Source organism: Ruditapes philippinarum, unplaced genomic scaffold (genome assembly GCF_026571515.1).
Source record: "Ruditapes philippinarum isolate M1 unplaced genomic scaffold, ASM2657151v2 ctg5973_1_1_1_1, whole genome shotgun sequence".
NCBI classification, from domain to species: Eukaryota; Metazoa; Mollusca; class Bivalvia; order Venerida; family Veneridae; genus Ruditapes; species Ruditapes philippinarum.
Window position 1 is genome coordinate 37,470 of NW_026854080.1, and position 22,234 is coordinate 59,703.

The window sequence follows — 22,234 nt, forward strand, 5'->3', positions numbered from 1 at the left end:
TGTCCAGAGCATTACTATAAAAGCCTTTGAGATATCAACATGAAACTTCATAGGTGGATAGGTCTCATTGAGGAGGAGTGCAGCACACAAGAATGACAACTCTACCCTGCATGATTTTTCAGTTATTGCCCTTTGTTATTTTTCATGCTTAATTTTTGTCCAGAGCATAACTATAAAAGCCTTTGAGATATCAACTTGAAACTTCATAGGTGGATAGATCTCATTGAGGAGGAGTGCAGCACACAAGAATGATAACTTACCCTGCATTATTTTTCAGTTATTGCCCTTTGTTATTTTCAGCTATCAGTATTCACATAGGTTTCAAATCTGTAATCACTTCAGCCATCAGTTTTCATTACCAAAAGACCTCTTAAAATTGAATTATTCTGCTCTACTACATATATATTCTTCCAATGAGCAAACACATTCGGCGAGGGATGGCCATGTTGACATGGCTCTTGTTGAACTTTACAAGAAACTTTTATTTTGATACTACTTTTAATAAATATATACTTTTTCTACAAAGGGAACTAAATTTAAAATACAAATGTAAATGATATGTATCATATAATTTACATTTAGTAATTTTACATTTTATGCAGAAAAAGTATCCCTAATGCGCCACAAAAAAAGTCCATTTCTTCGGCATATAATCTATCAAAACATTAAAAAAGATGAAGTGTAAGACAATCTTTCATTGCAATATATATAATAAATATTATTTTGTTAAATAATTGTAATTTATAATCATTCATTGTGTCTTTTATGCCATATAATATCCCCAAATATTTTCGAATTAAACAAATCTTCCACAGCAGCAAAAATACCTCTCGCATGCTTCTTTTTAAAGAAGCAAACTTTGTTTTTTAAAGCGGTTATTCTGACATTAAGGTTTGACTATCGTAATGAAATACCTCCGCTCGAAGAGTATTCAAGTGGGTTAATACTACTGACAACTACAATGAAACTTAGGGCCGTGGGTTTAAACCCCAAAAGGGTCAACTTGTGTGAAGGCAGTGGTTACTGACCGTAGCGTAAGTGGTGTAACACAAGTTTACGCAGAAAACATCTTTATTCATTATGGAAGATGCCATGTACTACGAGTCACTGTTTAAATTTTTATTGATTTCCATTATAAACAATTTATTTTTTGTTGTTGAAAAAAAAATGCACTAGATATTAAAGGAACATTAATAATTTTCAAACACAGATCAAGTATTTTCATCTTAAATGGTCTAATAATGACAGAAAAATAGAAATATCATGTAAAAGTGCTATGTACTTCATGTACTTTATTTGAAGTAATTCCCCAGAGCTAAATCAGTAACGTACCGGAAAACGGTGTTTAGCTATGTTTTCGAAAAGGTCAAATTATTCTTAAAAATAAAATAAACAGAAGATGGATAGATGGTCGAATGAATGAATGAGTGAGTGAGTGCATGCATGCATGAGTGAGTGAGTGAATGAAAGACGTACTTGAAGGTAAAGAAAAATAAAATGAACCGTATTAATATCTATGTATAAATACATATTTTGTGTTTGATTGGAAAATGATATGCTCCTTGGAAAAAGACAGAGTTCATTAAGTACAGAGTAGATCTACTACTGCACGGGTATAAACAACTCCATATTTTAATTTTTTATGTTTCATACAGATGGAGGTGGCTAGTGAGGAGTTATTGTAGAATAATTAAACATTGTAAAATCGAATTTGTATATTTCAATAATTTGTGTCAAAGTTTCATTTCTTATTTGCTTGTATGCGTCTACTAACGCTTTATGACGTCGTCGTTTCATTTCTGATGACGTCATTTTATTTCTATTTATAGAAGCGAGTATAACCTCTGTGACGTATGATGTGTCGTCATATTGTAATTTACTATTAAACAATTTGCTCGGAAATTCTATTGTTTCTTTCAAGTAGCCTTGTATTTTAAAAGCGGTCCATATTCTTTGTATTAATTTTTGGCCATATACGCAGGTTCCCTTTTTCGTTATCTTATTTTTATTCATCACTGTTTGAACAATTCCTGGAATAGTTGTTTCAATTCTGTGTTCATGTAACGCTGATAGAATCGTGGCAAGCTTTTCATCAGGTACACTGAACGCTTTCAATGCCTGCTCTACGTCTTTTGAAAAGCTTTCTTGTTTTACAAGTATATAAGCGTTTACATCACACGGACGACATAGATTATAAATCGGTGCCCAGTGCCGATTTAATGTCTGCTCCCTCCCTACTTCATTAATTATGAAATCAAGAAATTCCTGAAATGTGACGTCATCGGGACAATTATGACGTTTCAACGCCGGTCTAAATTGCATGATGTTTTTATTCAAGCTTTTATCAAGGCATTGATACGATTTATCTATGAACGCTGAAAACAGACGACTGAACGGGTCACGTGACACGATGACAGACAAAGAATTCTTTCTCTGTTGACTGTCAAATTTTAGAGTAAATTTCCAAGTCAAGCCATGGACACGTGACCTTGCTTTAGAAAACACAGTCACTGAATTCTCATCTTCATTTTCAAGAATGTAAAATGCTTGCATCCAGAAAGTCGATCCTGATTTTGGAACCTTGCAATATGAAAATCCGTAAGTTTTAGAGTAGTAGTACCTTGTATTATTTTTACCTTTGTACATAAGGTCCCGAAATAAATCTGTGTCTCTACAAACTGTTTTAATTTTATTTATTCTTTGTTTTTGAACTGTTGGATACATTTGTCTTAAAAGAGCTACTGCTCCCGTTTTGTTGTTTACACTTTCCTTTAAATTATTTGAACCATTTGGCGTTTTCTTATTACTCTGCTCGTGCAGTTTTTGAATTATATGTGTCAACATTGCCTCGGGAAATTGATCTGTTGTTGACGATGCTCTTGTAGTTGTTGTTGTTGCTGTTGTTGTTGTTGTTGTTGTTTCTAGTGTACTTGATACTTTAATCTCTTTTGAATTACGAGAAACATTGGTGCTGCTTTTACGAAAACCTTTGAAGTTGGAGCCTGAAGTGCAAATATATATTGTTTTGTATAATTAATGTTCTACTAAAATTCATATTAAGGATTAAAAGATAAACATTTGACAAGCACATGTTTTATAAAACAATACTCTATTTTTTTTAACTGTTACACTGCACTACTGTTATTTTATATATACATATATACATCATGTTATGCACATACTTATATAGATCTATGTATATGCAGTGTGTTTCCTTTTCCAACATGTTACAAGCAAATGTTATAATTAGAATACTAATTGGATCTTCATGACACCTTGGTAGCAATCCCAAGCTGCCTCTTGATATAAGCTACCTACACACTAAGTTTGGTGTCAATAGGCCAAAGCAAACTAAAGTAATTGAGCAGAAACCAAAAGTTGACGCCCGCCCGCCAGCCCGCCTGCCCGCACGCCGGCTTCCGCATTACAATAACCCGGTTTTCGTTAAAAACCTGATTAAAAATGTTATAAAGAAATTGAAAGAAGTAAGGAAATAAGGTTGTTTTTGTTTGAATCTATTTCTGTAACTCATAAATAATGGAGATATATGTAAGAAGCTTAACTCTTAAAAGTTGTTGCAAATAAAATAAGTACTGAATTGATTAGTATTATTGAAATTCATTAGAACAAATTTTGTAAAATGATATTTATACCTTTCACATTACTTCATACCTTTCACATGATTTTTTTATCTGCAGTCAAAAAATATATATTTTTTTAAAGTAAAAAAATACAAAAAAAAAACGGACAATGGAAAAACGCATTTTATTTTATCCATATTTCATTTATAAGTATATAGTAAATTAACACATATTGAAAATTAAACACACAAAAAATAAACATTAAAAAAAGCATGGAAATATAAAGATTTAACCTGAAGTGAAATAAAAAGTTCCATTGTTTTCCAAGGACAGGCACAATACGAATGTTATACCAATCGCAATACAAATAAACACCAAGTAACACACCTTCATGTTTCCAAATACAGGATCCCTATAACAGTTTCTACCCTATAGCAGTAAACATAAATACTTAATCTTGACTATTGGTATGCGTGCAGAGTAACATTAAACTATTTATATCCGTGCGAATTCTGTAAATAATATATCAATGAGGTATTTATATGTCAAGAATGTCGCGTGATTATATTTTTTAAACTAAGCAATTGCTTCTATTGACCGTCGATCAGTGCGGCAAAATCAGATCAAATGTAATAAAAAAGTTATATGAAAAGCTAAATATAAAAGCTAAATTATTACGGAGTGTCGGCGCTTCCACTCCAAGTATCCTAACACCGGCTCAACCAGTATTCATTCCAAGTACCCTTACACCGGCTCAACCAGTATTCATTTCAAGTACCCTAACACCGGCTCAACCAGTATTCATTTCAAGTACCCTAACACCGGCTCAACCAGTATTCATTCCAAGTACCCTAACACCGGCTCAACCAGTATTCATTCCAAGTACCCTAACACCGGCTCAACCAGTATTCATTCCAAGTACCCTAACACCGGCTCAACCAGTATTCATTCCAAGTACCCTAACACCGGCTCAACCAGTATTCATTTCAAGTACCCTAACACCGGCTCAACCAGTATTCATTTCAAGTACCCTAACACCGGCTCAACCAGTATTCATTCCAAGTACCCTAACACCGGCTCAACCAGTATTCATTCCAAGTACCCTAACACCGGCTCAACCAGTATTCATTTCAAGTACCCTAACACCGGCCCAACCAGTATTCATTTCAAGTACCCTAACACCGGCCCAACCAGTATTCATTCCAAGTACCCTAACACCGGCTCAACCAGTATTCATTCCAAGTACCCTAACACCGGCTCAACCAGTATTCATTCCAAGTACCCTAACACCGGCTCAACCAGTATTCATTCCAAGTACCCTAACACCGGCTCAACCAGTATTCATTCCAAGTACCCTAACACCGGCTCAACCAGTATTCATTCCAAGTACCCTAACACCGGCTCAACTAGTATTCATTCCAAGTACCCTAACACCGACTCAACCAGTATTCATTCCAAGTACCCTAACACCGGCTCAACTAGTATTCATTCCAAGTGCCCTAACACCAGCTCAACAAGTATTCATCCCAAGTACCCTAACACCGGCTCAACCAGTATTCATTCCAAGTACCCTAACACCGGCTCAACCAGTATTCATTCCAAGTACCCTAACACCGGCTCAACTAGTATTCATTCCAAGTACCCTAACACCGACTCAACCAGTATTCATTCCAAGTACCCTAACACCGGCTCAACCAGTATTCTTTCCAAGTACCCTAACACCGGCTCAACCAGTATTCATTCCAAGTACCCTAACACCGGCTCAACCAGTATTCATTCCAAGTACCCTAACACCGGCTCAACTAGTATTCATTCCAAGTACCCTAACACCGACTCAACCAGTATTCATTCCAAGTACCCTAACACCGGCTCAACCAGTATTCATTCCAAGTACCCTTACACCGGCCCAACCAGTATTCATTCCAAGTACCCTAACACCGGCTCAACCAGTATTCTTTCCAAGTACCCTAACACCGGCTCAACCAGTATTCATTCCAAGTACCCTAACACCGCCTCAACCAGTATTCATTCCAAGTACCCTAACACCGGCTCAACTAGTATTCATTCCAAGTACCCTAACCCCGGCTCAACCAGTATTCTTTCCTAGTACCCTAACACCGGCTCAACCAGTATTCATACCAAGTAACATAACACCGGCTCAACCAGTATTCATTCCAAGTACCCTAACACCGGCTCAACCAGTATTCATTCCAAGTACCCTAACACCGGCTCAACCAGTATTCATCCCAAGTAACCTAACACCGGCTCAACCAGTATTCATTCCAATTAACCTAACACCGGCTCAACCAGTATTCATTCCAAGTACCCTTACACCGGCTCAACCAGTATTCATTCCAAATACCCTTACACCGGCTCAACCAGTATTCATTCCAAGTAGCCTAACACCGGCTCAACCAGTATTCATTCCAAGTAGCCTAACCCCGGCTCAACCAGTATTCTTTCCTAGTACCCTAACACCGGCTCAACCAGTATTCATTCCAAGTAGCCTAACACCGCCTCAACCAGTATTCATTCCAAGTAACCTAACCCCGGCTCAACCAGTATTCTTTCCTAGTACCCTAACACCGGCTCAACCAGTATTCATACCAAGTAACATAACACCGGCTCAACCAGTATTCATTCCAAGTACCCTTACACCGGCTCAACCAGTATTCATTCCAAGTGCCCTAACACCGGCTCAACCAGTATTCATTCCAAGTACCCTTACACCGGCTCAACCAGTATTCATTCCAAGTACCCTAACACCGGCTCAACCAGTATTCATTCCAAGTGGCCTAACACCGGCTCAACCAGTATTCATTCAAAGTACCCTAACACCGGCTCAACCAGTATTCATTCCAAGTACCCTTACACCGGCTCAACCAGTATTCATTCCAAGTACCCTAACACCGGCTCAACCAGTATTCATTCCAAGTACCCTAACACCGACTCAACCAGTATTCATTCCAAGTACCCTAACCCCGGCTCAACCAGTATTCATTCCAAGTACCCTAACACCGGCTCAACCAGTATTCATTCCAAGTACCCTTACACCGACTCAACCAGTATTCATCCTAAGTAAATTATTTCCAATTTCGGAATCAACTATTCTAGTGGAGCAGAAAAATTAACACTGAAATGAAAAAAAAAATTGACCGCACTGATTATATTCTAATATTATTTTTCTTGGGACGTTAATCTTTAGTTTAATGGTACATTGTATTTATTTATTCTATTATTTCGACCAGTGCAGATCAAATTCAGTCGGCGCGTCCATGTTGTCTGTACTTGGTATGCACTGTTTTCTATTCAGTCAATAATTTTTCTTCAGTAACAATGATGAATAGTTTTTTGTCCAGATTAAATAACGACAAATCAATGGATAGGTCACGGCCACGTGTCTTTATATAACACCAGTACCAGTTAGTTCCAGGAAGCAGACTCGAGAATGCTTGATTCAAGTTGCAAGAATTTTTAAGTTGAAAGAACTTAAATCGCAATCGAGCTTAAATAAATACTAGTATGTTTAAACCAAAGTCCATTGAAGTATAGCCTGACTAGGGTTAAAATATCATATAGTTCAAGAAATTTAAATTATTCTGAATTTACGAAAGCTTTATTTAATTAATTGAAATATGCTTATTAAAAATAAATGTTTTTAACATTTCGAGAATATTTTCCTCAAGGTAATAATTAATTATAATTAACTTAATTAATGTAGAAATTGAAATATTGAATTTCCTGCTCATTTTCCTTCTTTTTTACAGCTATCAACATTGTGTCTAATACCAAAATTGTTAAAATCAATACAACTTTTTATTCTGGTTACCTTTTTTTATGAAAATTTAGAAACTGTAAGCAAAAGTCGATGCTAGTTGGTGTGGACAGTAAGAAACATTAACATGAACTGTCTTAATCAGACTGAACGTGCAATTTTTGATATTGATAAACAATGTATTTTTATCATGAAAAAAGAAGAAATTTTACCAAGCATTCGGCGATTTCATTCCATATCAATTATCTCATGTAATGTCAAACTCTTAAACATTACACTGACTCATTTAGTAATGGGGATGAACTATTATCCGGTATTTGACATACTCTTTAATAAATATGTGAAACTTTCATGTGGAATGTAAATATGTGCATATTTCTAAAACTCTACAAACAGCTCCCTGAACTTGTGCGTATATATATTAATAATATACCTGCTCATCTGGAAGCATGTTCCTGTAAAACAAAGAATAATATTATTAGTTTTTACATTTGATACCCACCTCGTTAGCTATTGATATCTGTAATAATAATAAAGGTGCCATGCGACAATGGTAATGTTGAACGCTTCAATTACATTAAAGAACAATGGAGATCTAATCGTATATTTGTGACATCGGATTCCTGGTATATAATATCATGACATTACGGATCATCAATGACAATGATGTGAAATTATATGACATTGATCTTTTATAATCAGCTAGAATTCAACAGTATTATATACCAAAGCTGTGTTTTCTTCTTTACATTTTACATGACAATTTATATATATAGTCAGTGTCAATTTGCGAGTAACATCTTGCATACAGATGTACCCCAGTAAAATTGAAAACTCTTTTTACTTCTCTTTTATCATTTATTTTGTAATTATATTACTTGGTCTGAAATCATTGGAACATATATCCAAAGTTTTAAGTCTGAGATCACTGGCACATGTATACACAGTTATTATTATGAAATCATTAGAACATGTTTTCCCAGTTTCAACAGTTATTACACTGATATCATTAGAACGTGTTTTAACAGTTCTCAGTCTGAGGTCATGGAGTCGTGTATCAACTTTTTTAACCTCAAGATAATTGTAACGTGTATTCCGTTTTAACTTTTAGATCATTTGATCACATTTTCACAGCCCTTCTCTGTGTTGATTCCAGCGTATATCAACAGTTTTAACTTTAAGATCATTGTAACGTGTAAAAGCATCAAGAGTCCAAATGTTTGTAAATTTCCGTTTATTCAATGAAAACTCAAATCTTGTTGTTATGAGTAAAAATGTTGCCAAGGTTACAAATCACGTGTCTGAACTAATATGTAACATTTAATCCACATTGGGCATATATACTATCTCAAAATATGCAAAATAATTACTTACCAGTATGCAACGTGATATAATTTTTGTGATAAAATTTTGTCATATTTAAAACTTCAAGTTATACATTAAAGCTTTTACATGCATTGTGAATATTTATATATTTCTTATGATACAAATACATTTTCTTCTCATGTTTAATTTTACTCATCTGGTGGCATGCTGCTTTAAGTCTAGTAATTGTGAATGAAGCTTTGACAAAATAAGGATTTCGTTTTGTTTCGTTTATTGATATTTGAAAAAATTGAAACTATCCTTTTAATAAGTTGTATCTTTAATGACAATGTTTGATACAACAACTAATTACACAGAAACACTATGACAAATGAAGTTGTAACTTGAGATGGTAACTAGAGGCGAAACTTATGTTCAAATAAAATCTCTTTTTCTTTCCTTATATTGAAAAATTTATTTGCAATGCAATATAAACCCTAACGGCAGTTATATGAATTCACAGAATAAGAAAATACGTCGCAGTCACCGTGAAACACGTGCACGGAATGATACAGAAAATATTGCGGAATAATTAGGTCATTATAAGAGGTTTGTACATATATTTGGCTAAAAATGAAGTTTGCTCAGGCAGAACAAGCACCGAGCATGATCTGGTACTGCAATGTCCATGTTAACCAAATTCAAGTCTAGATCAAAATTATTATTTATCATTATTATTATTATTATTATTATTACATATGTATTATTATTATTATCATCATCATCGTTATCGTTATTATCATGATTATGATTATTATTATTATTATCATTATCATTATTATTATTATTATCATTATCAATATTATTATTATTATTATTATTATCATTATCATTATTAAGATTATTATTATTATTATTATTATCATTATCATAATTATTATTATTATTCGTATTTTTATTATTATTATTATTATCATAATCATTATCATTATCATTATTATTATTACTTTTATTATATCATTATCATTATAATTATTTGTCTTTATACTTACGGCATTGTATATATACAGTATTAAACAGTGATTTTTACCTGCATAGATGTAATCGTTCAAATAGTTAATGTGATGCTGTTAATTAGTTCGAACAAGCACTGTTCAAAAATTAAAACTCGATAAAAAGATAAAGAAAATGGTTATTATCGCTCCATGAGTGTTAAATGGAGGTTGAACGTTGTATATTTTAGTGTTTTTTTTTAGTTGGTAATAATGATAATGATAATCATAAGGTACTTAAATTTGTTATATTATCATAGATTTCAAACAGTTCGCGCTTCAAGTAAGTTGTATCCTCAAAGTGTTTACAATAAATTGAAATGCAAACATTAAAAGAAATCTAACAAAAGCTCCTTGCTGTTTGATACTATAATAAATGGGCACTACTGGGTCTAGAGTTTGATTTGATGCAAGTTTCTTACACACATAATCCAATAGAAGATAATTCAAATGTATTACATGTACAATAAGGGGCGTCCTTTACCGAGACTTCAAATCAATTGGCCCTCACCGCTGTGGGTTCGAATCCCGTCAGGCACTTTAGATTCTTTCATGTGAGGAAGCTATTCAGCTAGCTTACGGAACGTCGGTGGTTCTACTCAGGTGCCCGTTTGTGCATAAAACATGCACGGAAGGGCACTTGAGGTCTTCCTCCACCCGTGAAGCTGGAACGTCGCTATAATGACCTAAACATGAAACCCAATCAATCAATCAATCAACCAGTCAGTCAGTCAATCAATCAATCAATCAATCAAGCAATCAATCAATCAATCAATCAAATCAATCAAACACACTATAATCAGTTGACTCGCCTAATCTGCAGACGATAAAAAATGAAAATTGCACACCTTTACACAGATAAGTTAATTAAAATCCGTGCAATGAATAAAATATCAGGTGGTGAAGTTAAAAGGGATTATTTTATTACGGTATTGTTATTTGAATCGCACAGTTCAATTGTCATTGGAAATTCATACAAGACAACCTCGAAAAAGCTTTAAAAGAAAAAGAAATTGAAAAATTTGAATACATAAACAGGTACAGTACCTATTCCTTATTTAAATTGAAACGAAAGTTTATAGGGACTCCACTTAGGTTTTTAGACACGAATGGACAAAACGTATTTTTTTCAAGACTTTAGTATTTAGACCGTTTTCTCAAATCGATGCCAAGCGATAATCAGTTTATTACACATATTGGCCAATAAGTGAAAAAAGTTGCAACGCTTTTCACTCATATCGGCCGAAAACCGCATACAAATCGATTATCAATTTTGTAATATTATCTATTGCATAGTTTTCCGTTTTAAGTGCACTAGTTGATTTATGAGAAACTTTCAAATATTATGATTTTAGGCTATTTGATCTCAATGGAGTTCCTTTAATAATTGACCAAAGAAATATAAAAAAAATCGAACACGATAACGGTTACATTACTTGGTGGTACCATTATAATATAATGGGTTGTGCTAGTTATTTAATTATAAAAGTTTGCCTTTTTATTGGAATAGAATAGAATTAAAGTTGGCATCGACACATACACCAGAGTAGGGTAATGGTAAATATATCTTATGGAAAATTGTTTTGTTTCTCATTGTATGTATTTGTTTATTTGAATTCGATAAAATATTACGCTTTTATATGACAATTATCGACACCCCATACATGTCAATATGAATGTAAACAGATAATGAAAGGAATAGCGGATTCAAACTATAAAACAGAATGAATCAATGCTCATATTTTGTGATAATGTGTTTGTAGGGTTATGCAAATACAGCTTATACTGAAAATTCAAATATTGTTTAAGCCGGTGCTATGGGGGCTTTAGATTGCGTCTATTGAACAGACATTGTCAGCAAAGTTAATGAAATGCGTTTTATTTACTTGAGCAGCATGGGACTTCCTTTTTCCTTTTATTTATTTTAACAGCATTCATCGTTTAAATGGAACTTCCTTTTTCCTATATGCAAAAGTTCTCAATTCAAATATTGTAACATCATTCATCGTTTAAATGGAACTTCCTTTTTCCTAAATGCAAAAGTTCTCAATTCAAATATAAGTATTCAGTGAGAGAGTGGTGATCTGATTGGTTGGTTTCGATTTCTAAAAATTGAAGTTAAAACGAGCATGAAGGATGATACAGTTTATATCTTGCCCGTCGTTTATTTTAGTAGAATGAATACAGAAAATCTAGATAAGTTTGATTGCTTTACAGTGGCTTGATTATAAATTAAAGTGAATAAGTCCGCACTGGTTATATTTTCTAAGAAAAATGACATGAATATAACATTCTGTTAATCACACACATTAAGAGTAACCGTGTAATATTTACTTATCATAATTAAAGCACGCTTATTTCTGATCGTCATAAGTAAATCACGCTTATTATTTAGTATCATCATAAGTAAGAGCACGCTAACTTCTACACATCACATGCTTTCTTATTTACACCCATCATAAGCTTTCTTATTTCTACTCCTCATAAGTGAAAGCACGCTTATTTCTACTCCTCATATTTAAAGCACGCTAATTTCTACTCATCATAAGCTTTCTTATTTTTACTCCTCATAAGTAAGAGCACGCTTAATTTCAATCATTAATAATTAAGTAAGAGCACGCTTATTTCTTCTCATCATAAGTAAAGACGCATATTTCGACTCATCAAAAGTTTTAAAAACACGCTTATTTGTACTCCACATATTTAAAGCAAGGTAATTTCTACTAATTATAAGTAAAGCACGCAAAACTCTATTCGTCATATATATCTACTCATCATAAATAAAGAATGTATATTTTTTAACTCATCGTCATTATAAGTATACTGATCGTCATATTTTGATTCCTATCGAAAGGTATTTAAAATTATTGATGCACTGTCTCTGAACATGTTAATATGTTCTACATTGTATTTATAACTAGTTTCTGTTCGTTAACATTTTCATATGATATAAAATGCGTTTTTCCATTGTCCGTTTTTTTGTTTGTTTTTTTTTTTTACTTTAAAAAAATATTTTTTGACTGCAAGCTTAACCCTTAAAAGTTGTTGCAAATAAAATAAGTACTGAATTGATTAGTATTATTGAAATTAATTAGAACAAATTTTGTAAAATGATATGTATACCTTTCACATAACTTCATACCTTTCACATGATTTTATACCTTTAACATTATTTTACATCTTTAACAATATTTTATATCTTTCACATGATTTTTTTATCTGCAGTCAAAAAATTTTTTTTTTAAAGTAAAAAAAAAAACAACAACAAAAAAAACGGACAATAGAAAAACGCATTTTATTTTATCCATATTTCATTTATAAGTATATAGTAAATTAACACATATTGAAAATTAAACACACAAAAAATAAACATTGAAAAAAGCATGGAAATAAAAAGATTTAACCTGAAGTGAAATAAAAAGTTCCATTGTTTTCCAAGGACAGGCACAATACGAATGTTATACCAATCGCAGTACCAATAAACACAAAGTAACACACCTTCATGTTTCCAAATACAGTTTCTACCCTATAGCAGTAAACATAAATACTTAATCTTGACTATTGGTATGCGTGCAGAGTAACATTAAACTATTTATTTCCGTGCGAATTCTGTAAATAATATATCAATGAGGTATTTATATGTCCAGAATGTCGCGTGATATTATTTTTTAAAACTCAGAAATTCCTTCTATTGACCCGTAAATCAATGCGACAAAATCAGATCAAATGTAATAAAAAAAGTTAATAACCTCAAAGTTTTAAACTTCCCTGCGAAAAAGCTATCCAGCTAGCTTATGGAACGTCGTTGCTATTACTCTGGTGCCCGTTCGTGCTTAAAGTAATGCATTAAGGGAAACCTGGCGTCATTCCTCCATCAGTAAAGCTGGGAAGGCACCATATGACCTTTACAGTATCAGAGTAACTAAAAACAACAGGAACAAAGCTCCTTTGAATTAAGTTCCAGTTCATTATTAAAAGAATATGTTTGTTTTAGTAACATACATGTTAAAGTGTTGATTTGTGTTACTTACGATAATGTTTTCAAATTGCTTAAATATTGTGCACATTTACATATTAAAATGATTTTAATCAACCCTCTAGGTAAAAGAGGACTGGAAAGATATGAAATTATGTAGCTAAAGGCTGTCACCATTTCATGTCCACTTTAATTTATTCTTCACTTAATATCGTAGAAACTTGATATACTAGTACGCGTATAAATAAACATTCATCAGACACTGCTTTACTGGTTTTGTATACTTCATTGACTTATGTAAGATAAAATATTGTTTGTACGTAAAAGTTATTACATGACAATATGATAGCAGTTGTATTATTTTTCTTAGACAGAATTTAACTCTGTGAAAGAAAACAGCAACAACAACAAAAACGTGTTTCTATAACTCTAAAAAGCAAATTTCTTAACTTTCCGTATTTATCTATTGTCTGTTTATTTATAATATATGTGCTCATCTGTGAGGTGTGTGCCTGTAAAACAAAGAATATTATTAGTTTTTCCACATTTGATACCGCCTCGTTAGCTATTGATATCTGAAACAATAATAAAGGTGTCATGCGGCAATGGTAATGTTGAACGCTTCAATTACATTAAGAACAATGGAGATCTAATCGTATATTTGTGACATCGGATTCCTGGTATATGAACTCGTGATATTATGGATCATCAATGACAATGATGTGAAATTATATGACATTGATCTTTTATGATAAGCTAGAATTCCACAGTATTATATACTAAAGCTGTGTTTTCTTCTTTACATTTTACATGACAATTTATATCTATAGACAGTGTCAGTTTGCAAGTAACATCTTGCATAGAGATGTACCCCAGTAAAATTGAAAACTCTTTTTACTTCTCTTTGATCATTTTCTTTGAATTTACATTTCTTAGGCGGCGCCCCACTGTGTTCCTCAGATGTATGTCTATGTTGTTTCATACTGTTTTGGTGACACTTTTGCTTGTGTCCCTTGTTGTTTTCTCGTCTACGGTAAGTATCTTCCCCATTGCCTCTAGTTTTTATTTCTTTGATTAATCCCCCCCCTTCCACCGGTCTCCTGTCCCCTTCCCCTTTGTGGGCCTATTATTATTTTCTTTGAATTCCTAATCAGTTACAAATTATTTATCATTTAATGATTAACGTGTCTTTGCCCTGTCCTTTTCATGTTTGGGGTCCGCCTGGGCTCCTTGCCATTGGTTCTTGTTGCTTGGTCATATGGGGGTTGCGTTCATTGAACGCCGCCTTTCCTTGTTGATCTTGTTTATCATATTTTAATCTGAGATCATTGTAAAATGTATCGACAGTTTTTAAACTGAGATCATTTGATCATGTTTCCAAAGTTTTAAGTCTGAGATCACTGGCGCATGTAACCACAGTCTTAGTATGAAATCGTTAGAACATGTTTTAACAGTTCCAACAGTTATTACTCTGAGATCATTAGAACGTGTTTTAACAGTTCTCAGTCTGAGGTCATGGAGACGTGTAACTCAGAGCTTGTTGTTATGAGTAAAAATGTTACCAAGGTTACAAATCACGTGATCAACTATTTTAACTTCAAGATCAATGAAACGTGTATTCAGTTTTAACTTTTAGATCATTTGATCACATTTTCACAGCCCTTCTCTGTGTTGATTCCAGCGTATATCAACAGTTTTAACTTTTAGATCACTTGATCACATTTTCACAGTCCTTCTCTGTGTTGATTCCAGCATATATCAACCGTTTTAACTTTTAGATCATTTGATCTCATTTTCACAGCCCTTCTCTGTGTTGATTCCAGCGTATATCAACCGTTTTAACTCTTAGATCATTTGATTACATTTTCACAGTCCTTCTCTGTGTTGATTCCAGCGTATATCAACAGTTTTAACTTTTAGATCACTTGATCACATTTTCACAGCTCTTCTCTGTGTTGATTCCAGCTTATATCAACCGTTTTAACTTTTAGATCATTTGATCACATTTTCACAGCCCTTCTCTGTGTTGATTCCAGGGTATATCAACCGTTTTAACTTTAAGATCATTGTAACGTGTAAAAGCATCAAGAGTCCAAATGTTTGTAAATTTTCGTTTATTCTATGAAAACTCAAATCTTGTTGTTATGAGTAAAAATGTTGCCAAGGTAACAAAACATGTGATTTATTTTAATCTTTTTCACATTTAATCGACGGTGGGTATATATACTTTCTCAAAATATGCAAAATATTTACTTACCCGTAAGTGACGTGATATAATTTTAGTGATAAAACTTTGTCATATTTAAAACTGCAATTTACACATTAAAGATTTTAAATACATTTTGAATGTTTATATATTTCTTATGATACTAATACATGTTCTTCTCAAGTTTAATTTTACTCATCTGGGGGCATGCTGCTTTAAGCCAAATAATTGTGACTGAAGCTTTGAAAAAATGTTTCGTTTCGTTTCTTTTATTGATATCAGCTTTGAAAGAAAATGAAACTATCTTTAATAAGCTGTATCATTAATGACAATGTTTGATACAACGACTAATTACACATAAACACTATGACAAATGAAGTTGTAACTTGAGATGGTAACTAGAGGCGACACTTATGTTCAAATAAAATCTCTTTTTCTTTCCTTATATTGAAAAATTTATTTGCAATGTAATATAAACCCTAACGGCAGTTATATGAATTCACAGAATGAAACACATGCACGGAATGATACAGAAAATATTGCGGAATAATTAGGTCATTATAAGAGGTTTCTACATGTATTTGGCTAAAAATGAAGTTTGCTCAGGCAGAACAAGCACCAAACATGATCTGGTATTGAATGTCCATGTAAACCAAATTCAAGTCTAGATCAAAATTATTATCATTATCATTATTATTATTATTATTATTATTACTATTATTGTTATTATTATTATTATTACTATTATTATTATTATTATTATTATCATCATCACATCATCGTCGTAATCGTTATCATCATTATCATGATTAGGATTAATATTATTATTAACATTATTATTATCATTATCATTATTATTATTATTATCATCACGTTATCATTATTATTATTAATTTTATCATTATCATTTTTAATGTTAGTATTATCATTATCATTATTATTATTATTATTATTCGTATTATTATTGATTTTATCATTATCATTATCATCACTATTATTATTATTATTATTATCATCATCATTATAATTATCATTATCATTATAGTTATTATTACTATTATTATTATCATTATTATTATTATTATTTGTTTTTATACTTACGGCATTGTATATATACAGTATTAAACAGTGATTTTTACCTGCAAATAGTTGATGTGAGGCTGTTAACTAGTTCGAACCAGCACTGTTCAAAAATTAAAACTCGATAAAAAGATAAAAAAAATGGTTAATATCGCTCAATGAGTTTAAAATGGAGGTTGAACATTATATATTTTAGTGTGTTTTTTTGGAACAACATTTCTTTGGATTAAGTTATCTTTTAAGTTTAATGAATATTATAGTTTAATATTAAAATAATCTGTTTGTTTTAGTAACAGACATACTTAAAGTGTTGCTAGACTCAAGATTTGTGTAACTTACGATAATGTTTTCAAATTGGTTAAATATTGTACACATTTACATATCAAAATGATTTTAATCAACCCTCTAGGTAAAAGAGGACTGGAAATATATGAAATTATGTAGCTAAAGGCTGTCACCATTTCATGTCCACTTTAATTTATTCTTCATTTAATATCGTAGAAACTTTATACACTAGTACGTGTTTAAATAAACATTCATCAGACACTGTTTTGCTGGTTTTGTATACTTCATTGACTTCTGTAACATAAAATATTGTTTGTATGTAAAAGTTATTACATGACAATATGATAGCAGTTGTTGATATTATTTTTCTTAGACAGAAGTTAACTCTGTAAAAGAAAACAACAACAAAAACAACAACAACAAAACAACGTATTTCTATAACTCTAAAAAGCAGTTTTCTAAACTTGTCTGTTTATTTATAATATATGTGCTCATCTGTGGAAGCATGTGCCTGTAAAACAAAGAATAATATTATTAGTTTTTACATTTGATACCCACCTCGTTAGCTATTGATATCTGAAATAATAATAAAGGTGCCATGCGGCAATGATAATGTTGAACGCTTCAATTACATTCAGAACAATGGAGATCTTATCGTATATTTGTGACATCGGATTCCTGGTATATAATATCATGACATTACGGATCATCAATGACAATGATGTGAAATTATATGACATTGATCTTTTACGATAAGCTAGAATTCCACAGTATTATATACCAAAGCTGTCTTTAACTTCTTTACATTTTACATGACAATTTATACCTATAGACAGTGTCAATTTGCGAGTAACATCTTGCAAACAGATGTACCCCAGTAAAATTGAAAATTATTTTTACTTCTCTTTTATCATTCTTTTGGTATTTACATTTCTTAGTATGAGATCTTTGGAACATATATCCAAAGTTTTAAGTCTGAGATAACTGGAACATATAGACACAGTTCTAAGTATGAAATCATAAGAACATGTTTTCCCAGTCTCAATAGTTAATACCCTGATATCATTAGAACGTGTTTTAACAGTTCTTAGTCTGAGGTCATGGAGACATGTATTCACAGTTTTAACTTCAATATCATCTGAATTACATGTATATATTAAGTTTTAACTTTTAGACCATTTGATCACATTTTCACAGCTCTTCTCTGTAATCATTCCAGCGTATATCAACCGTTTTAACTTTTAGATCATTTGATCACATTTTCACAGCTCTTCTCTGTGTTGATTCCAGCGTATATCAACAGTTTTAACTTTTAGATCATTTGATCACATTTTCACAGCCCTTCTCTGTGTTGATTCCAGCGTATATCAACCGTTTTAACTTTTAGATCACTTGATCACATTTTCAAAGTCCTTCTCTGTGTTGATTCCAGCGTATATCAACAGTTTTAACTTTTGGATCATTTGATCACATTTTCACAGCTCTTCTCTGTGTTGATGCCAGCGTATATCAATCTTTTTAACTTTAAGATAAATGTAACGTGTAAAAGCATCAAGAGTCCAAATGTTTGTAAATTTTCGTTTATTCAATGAAAACTCAAATCTTGTTGTTATGAGTAAAAATGTTGCCAAGGTAACAAAACATGTGATTTATTTTAATTCTTTTTCACATTTAATCGACGGTGGGTATATATACTTTCTCAAAATATGCAAAATATTTACTTACCCGTAAGCAACGTGATATAATTTTTGTGATAAAATTTTGTCATATTTAAAACTTCAAGTTATACATTAAAGCTTTTACATGCATTGTGAATATTTATATATTTCTTATGATACAAATACATTTTCTTCTCATGTTTAATTTTACTCATCTGGTGGCATGCTGCTTTAAGTCTAGTAATTGTGAATGAAGCTTTGACAAAATAAGGATTTCGTTTTGTTTCGTTTATTGATATTTGAAAAAATTGAAACTATCCTTTTAATAAGTTGTATCTTTAATGACAATGTTTGATACAACAACTAATTACACAGAAACACTATGACAAATGAAGTTGTAACTTGAGATGGTAACTAGAGGCAAAACTTTGTTCAAATAAACCCTCTTTTTCTTTCCTTATATTGAACAATTTATTTGCAATGCAATATAAACCCTAACGGCAGTTATATAAATTCACAGAATCAAGAAAAATACGTGACAGTCACCGTGAAACACGTGCACAGAATGATACAGAAACTATTGCGGAATAATTAGGTCATTATAAGAGGTATGTACATGTATTTTGCTAAAAATGAAGTTTGCTCAGGCAGAACAAGCACCGAACATGATCTGGTACTGCAATGTCCATGTTAACCAAATTCAAGTCTAGATCAAAATTATTATTATCATTATTATTATTATTATTACATATGTACTATAATTATTATCATCATCATCGTTATCGTTATCGTCATTATCATGATTATGATTATTATTATCATCATTATCATTATTATTATTATTATCATTATCAATATTATTATTATTATTATCATTATCATTATTATTATTATTATCATTATTATTATTATTATTATCATTATTATTATTATTATTATTATTATTATTATTCGTATTTTTATTATTATTATTATTATTATTATTATTATAATCATTATCATTATTATTATTACTTTTATTATATCATTATCATTATAATTATTTGTCTTTATACTTACGGCATTGTATATATACAGTATTAAACAGTGATTTTTACCTGCATAGATGTAATCGTTCAAATAGTTAATGTGATGCTGTTAATTAGTTCGAACCAGCACTGTTCAAAAATTAAAACTCGATAAAAAGATAAAGAAAATGGTTAATATCGCTCCATGAGTGTTAAATGGAGGTTGAACGTTGTATATTTTAGTGTTTTTTTTAGTTGGTAATAATGATAATGATAATCATAGGGTACGTAAATTTGTTATATTATCATAGATTTCAAACAGTTCGCGCTTCAAGTAAGTTGTATCCTTAAAGTGTTTACAATAAATTGAAATGCAAACATTAAAAGAAATCTAACAAAAGCTCCTTGCTGTTTGATACTATAATAAATGGGCACTACTGGGTCTAGAGTTTGATTTGATGCAAGTTTCTTACACACATAATCCAATAAAAGATAATTCAAATGTATTACATGTACAATAAGGGGCGTCCTTTACCGAGACTTCAAATCAATTGGCCCTCACCGCTGTGGGTTCGAATCCCGTCAGGCACTTTAGATTCTTTCATGTGAGGAAGCTATTCAGCTAGCTTACGGAACGTCGGTGGTTCTACTCAGGTGCCCGTTTGTGCATAAAACATGCACGGAAGGGCACTTGAGGTCTTCCTCCACCCGTGAAGCTGGAACGTCGCTATAATGACCTAAACATGAAACCCAATCAATCAATCAACCCAATCAATCAATCAATCAATTAATCAATCAATCAAACAAACAAACTATAATCAGTTGACTCGCCTATTCTGCAGACGATAAAGAATGAAACACACATTTGCACAGATAAGTTAATTAAAATCCGTGCAATGAATAAAACATCAGGTGGTGAAGTTAAAAGGGATCATTTTATTACGGTATTGTTATTTGATTCGCACAGTTCAATTGTCATTGGAATTTCATACAAGACAGCCTCGAAAAAGCTTTAAAAGAAAAAGAAATTGAAAAATTTGAATACATAAACAGGTACAGTACCTATTCCTTATTTAAATTGAAACGAAAGTTTAAAGGGACTCCACTTAGGTTTTTAGACACGAATGGACAAAACGTATTTTTTTCAAGACTTTAGTATTTAGACCGTTTTCTCAAATCGATGCCAAGCGATAATCAGTTTATTACACATATTGGCCAATAAATGAAAAGCGTTGCAACGCTTTTCACTCATATCGCCCGAAAACCGCATACAAATCGATTATTAATTTTGTACCGAGTATATTTAGATACTATGTATTGCATAGTTTTCCGTTTTAAGTGCACAAGTTATTTTATGAAAAACTTTCAAATTATTATGATTTTAGGCTATTTGATCTGAATGGAGTTCCTTTAATAACTGAATAAAGAAATATAAAAAAAATCGAACACGATAACGGTTACATTACTTGGTGGTACCATTATAATATAATGGGTTGTGCTAGTCATTTAATTATAAAAGTTTGCCTTTTTATTGCAATAGAATAGAATTAAAGTTGGCATCGACACATACACCAGAGTAGGGTAATGGTAAATATATCTTATGGAAAATTGTTTTGTTTCTCATTGTATGTATTTGTTTATTTGAATTTCTATGGTTATAAACATTGTACTATGTTTTATGCTGAATAATGTTCGTAGGGCTTTTCCAGAATTCGAACCATGGCCTTACGAAGCGGACACTACCTCTACGCTATATACCCCTACATCTCTATGAAATGCTAAATAAAAAACGGTTTAGGTAGTTAAAGATTTAGGCGATAAAATAGTATGCTTTTATATGGGAATTATCGACACCCCATACATGTCAATATAAATGTAAACAGATAATGAAAGGAATAGCGGATTCAAACTATAAAACAGAATGAATCAATGCTCATATTTTGTGATAATGTGTTTGTATGGTTATACAAATACAGCTTATACTGAAAATTCAAATATTGTTTAAGCCGGTGCTATGCGGGCTTTAGATTGCGTCTATTGAACAGACACAATCAGCAAAGTTAATGAAATGCGTTTTATTTACTTGAGCAGCATGGGACTTCCTTTTTCCTTTTATTTATTTTAACAGCATTCATCGTTTAAATGGAACTTCCTTTTTCCTAAATGCAAAAGTTCTCAATTCAAATAAAAGTATTCAGTGAGTGCGGTGATTTGATTGGTTGGTTTCGATTTCTAAAAATTGAGGTTAAACGAGCATGAAGGATGTTACAGTTTATAACTTGTCCGTCGTTTATTGTAGTAGAATGAAT

At 31.9% G+C, this 22,234-nt stretch overlaps 1 protein-coding gene across 2 annotated transcripts; it reads right to left on the reverse strand.

Annotated features, from left to right (window-relative positions):
* Window positions 1-710: 710 nt before the first annotated feature.
* Window positions 711-13,229, reverse strand: LOC132738873 (carbohydrate sulfotransferase 10-like). Of its 2 annotated transcripts, none has more exons than XM_060726482.1 (2): window positions 13,118-13,229; window positions 711-3,002 (listed from the first exon to the last, which is right to left on the reverse strand). In XM_060726482.1, the coding sequence occupies exons 1-2, from the start codon at window positions 13,215-13,217 to the stop codon at window positions 1,666-1,668; spliced, it is 1,437 nt and encodes a 478-aa protein (XP_060582465.1). In that variant the 5' UTR covers window positions 13,218-13,229; the 3' UTR covers window positions 711-1,665. The 2 variants fall into 2 exon arrangements, with proteins under 2 accessions (XP_060582465.1, XP_060582464.1); XM_060726481.1 differs by lacking the exon at window positions 13,118-13,229 and adding an exon at window positions 3,875-4,081 and having other exon boundaries at window positions 720-3,002.
* Window positions 13,230-22,234: the final 9,005 nt, after the last annotated feature.

Coding starts and splice junctions, on each gene's coding strand:
- LOC132738873 (XM_060726482.1), bottom strand. CDS start 13,217: ATGAAGGTGTGTTACTTTGTGTTTATTGGTACTGCGATTGGTATAACA. Junction 3,003..13,117: donor AACTTTTTATTTCACTTCAG/GTTAAATCTTTT, acceptor TTTGCACTTCAG/GCTCCAACTTCAAAGGTTTT.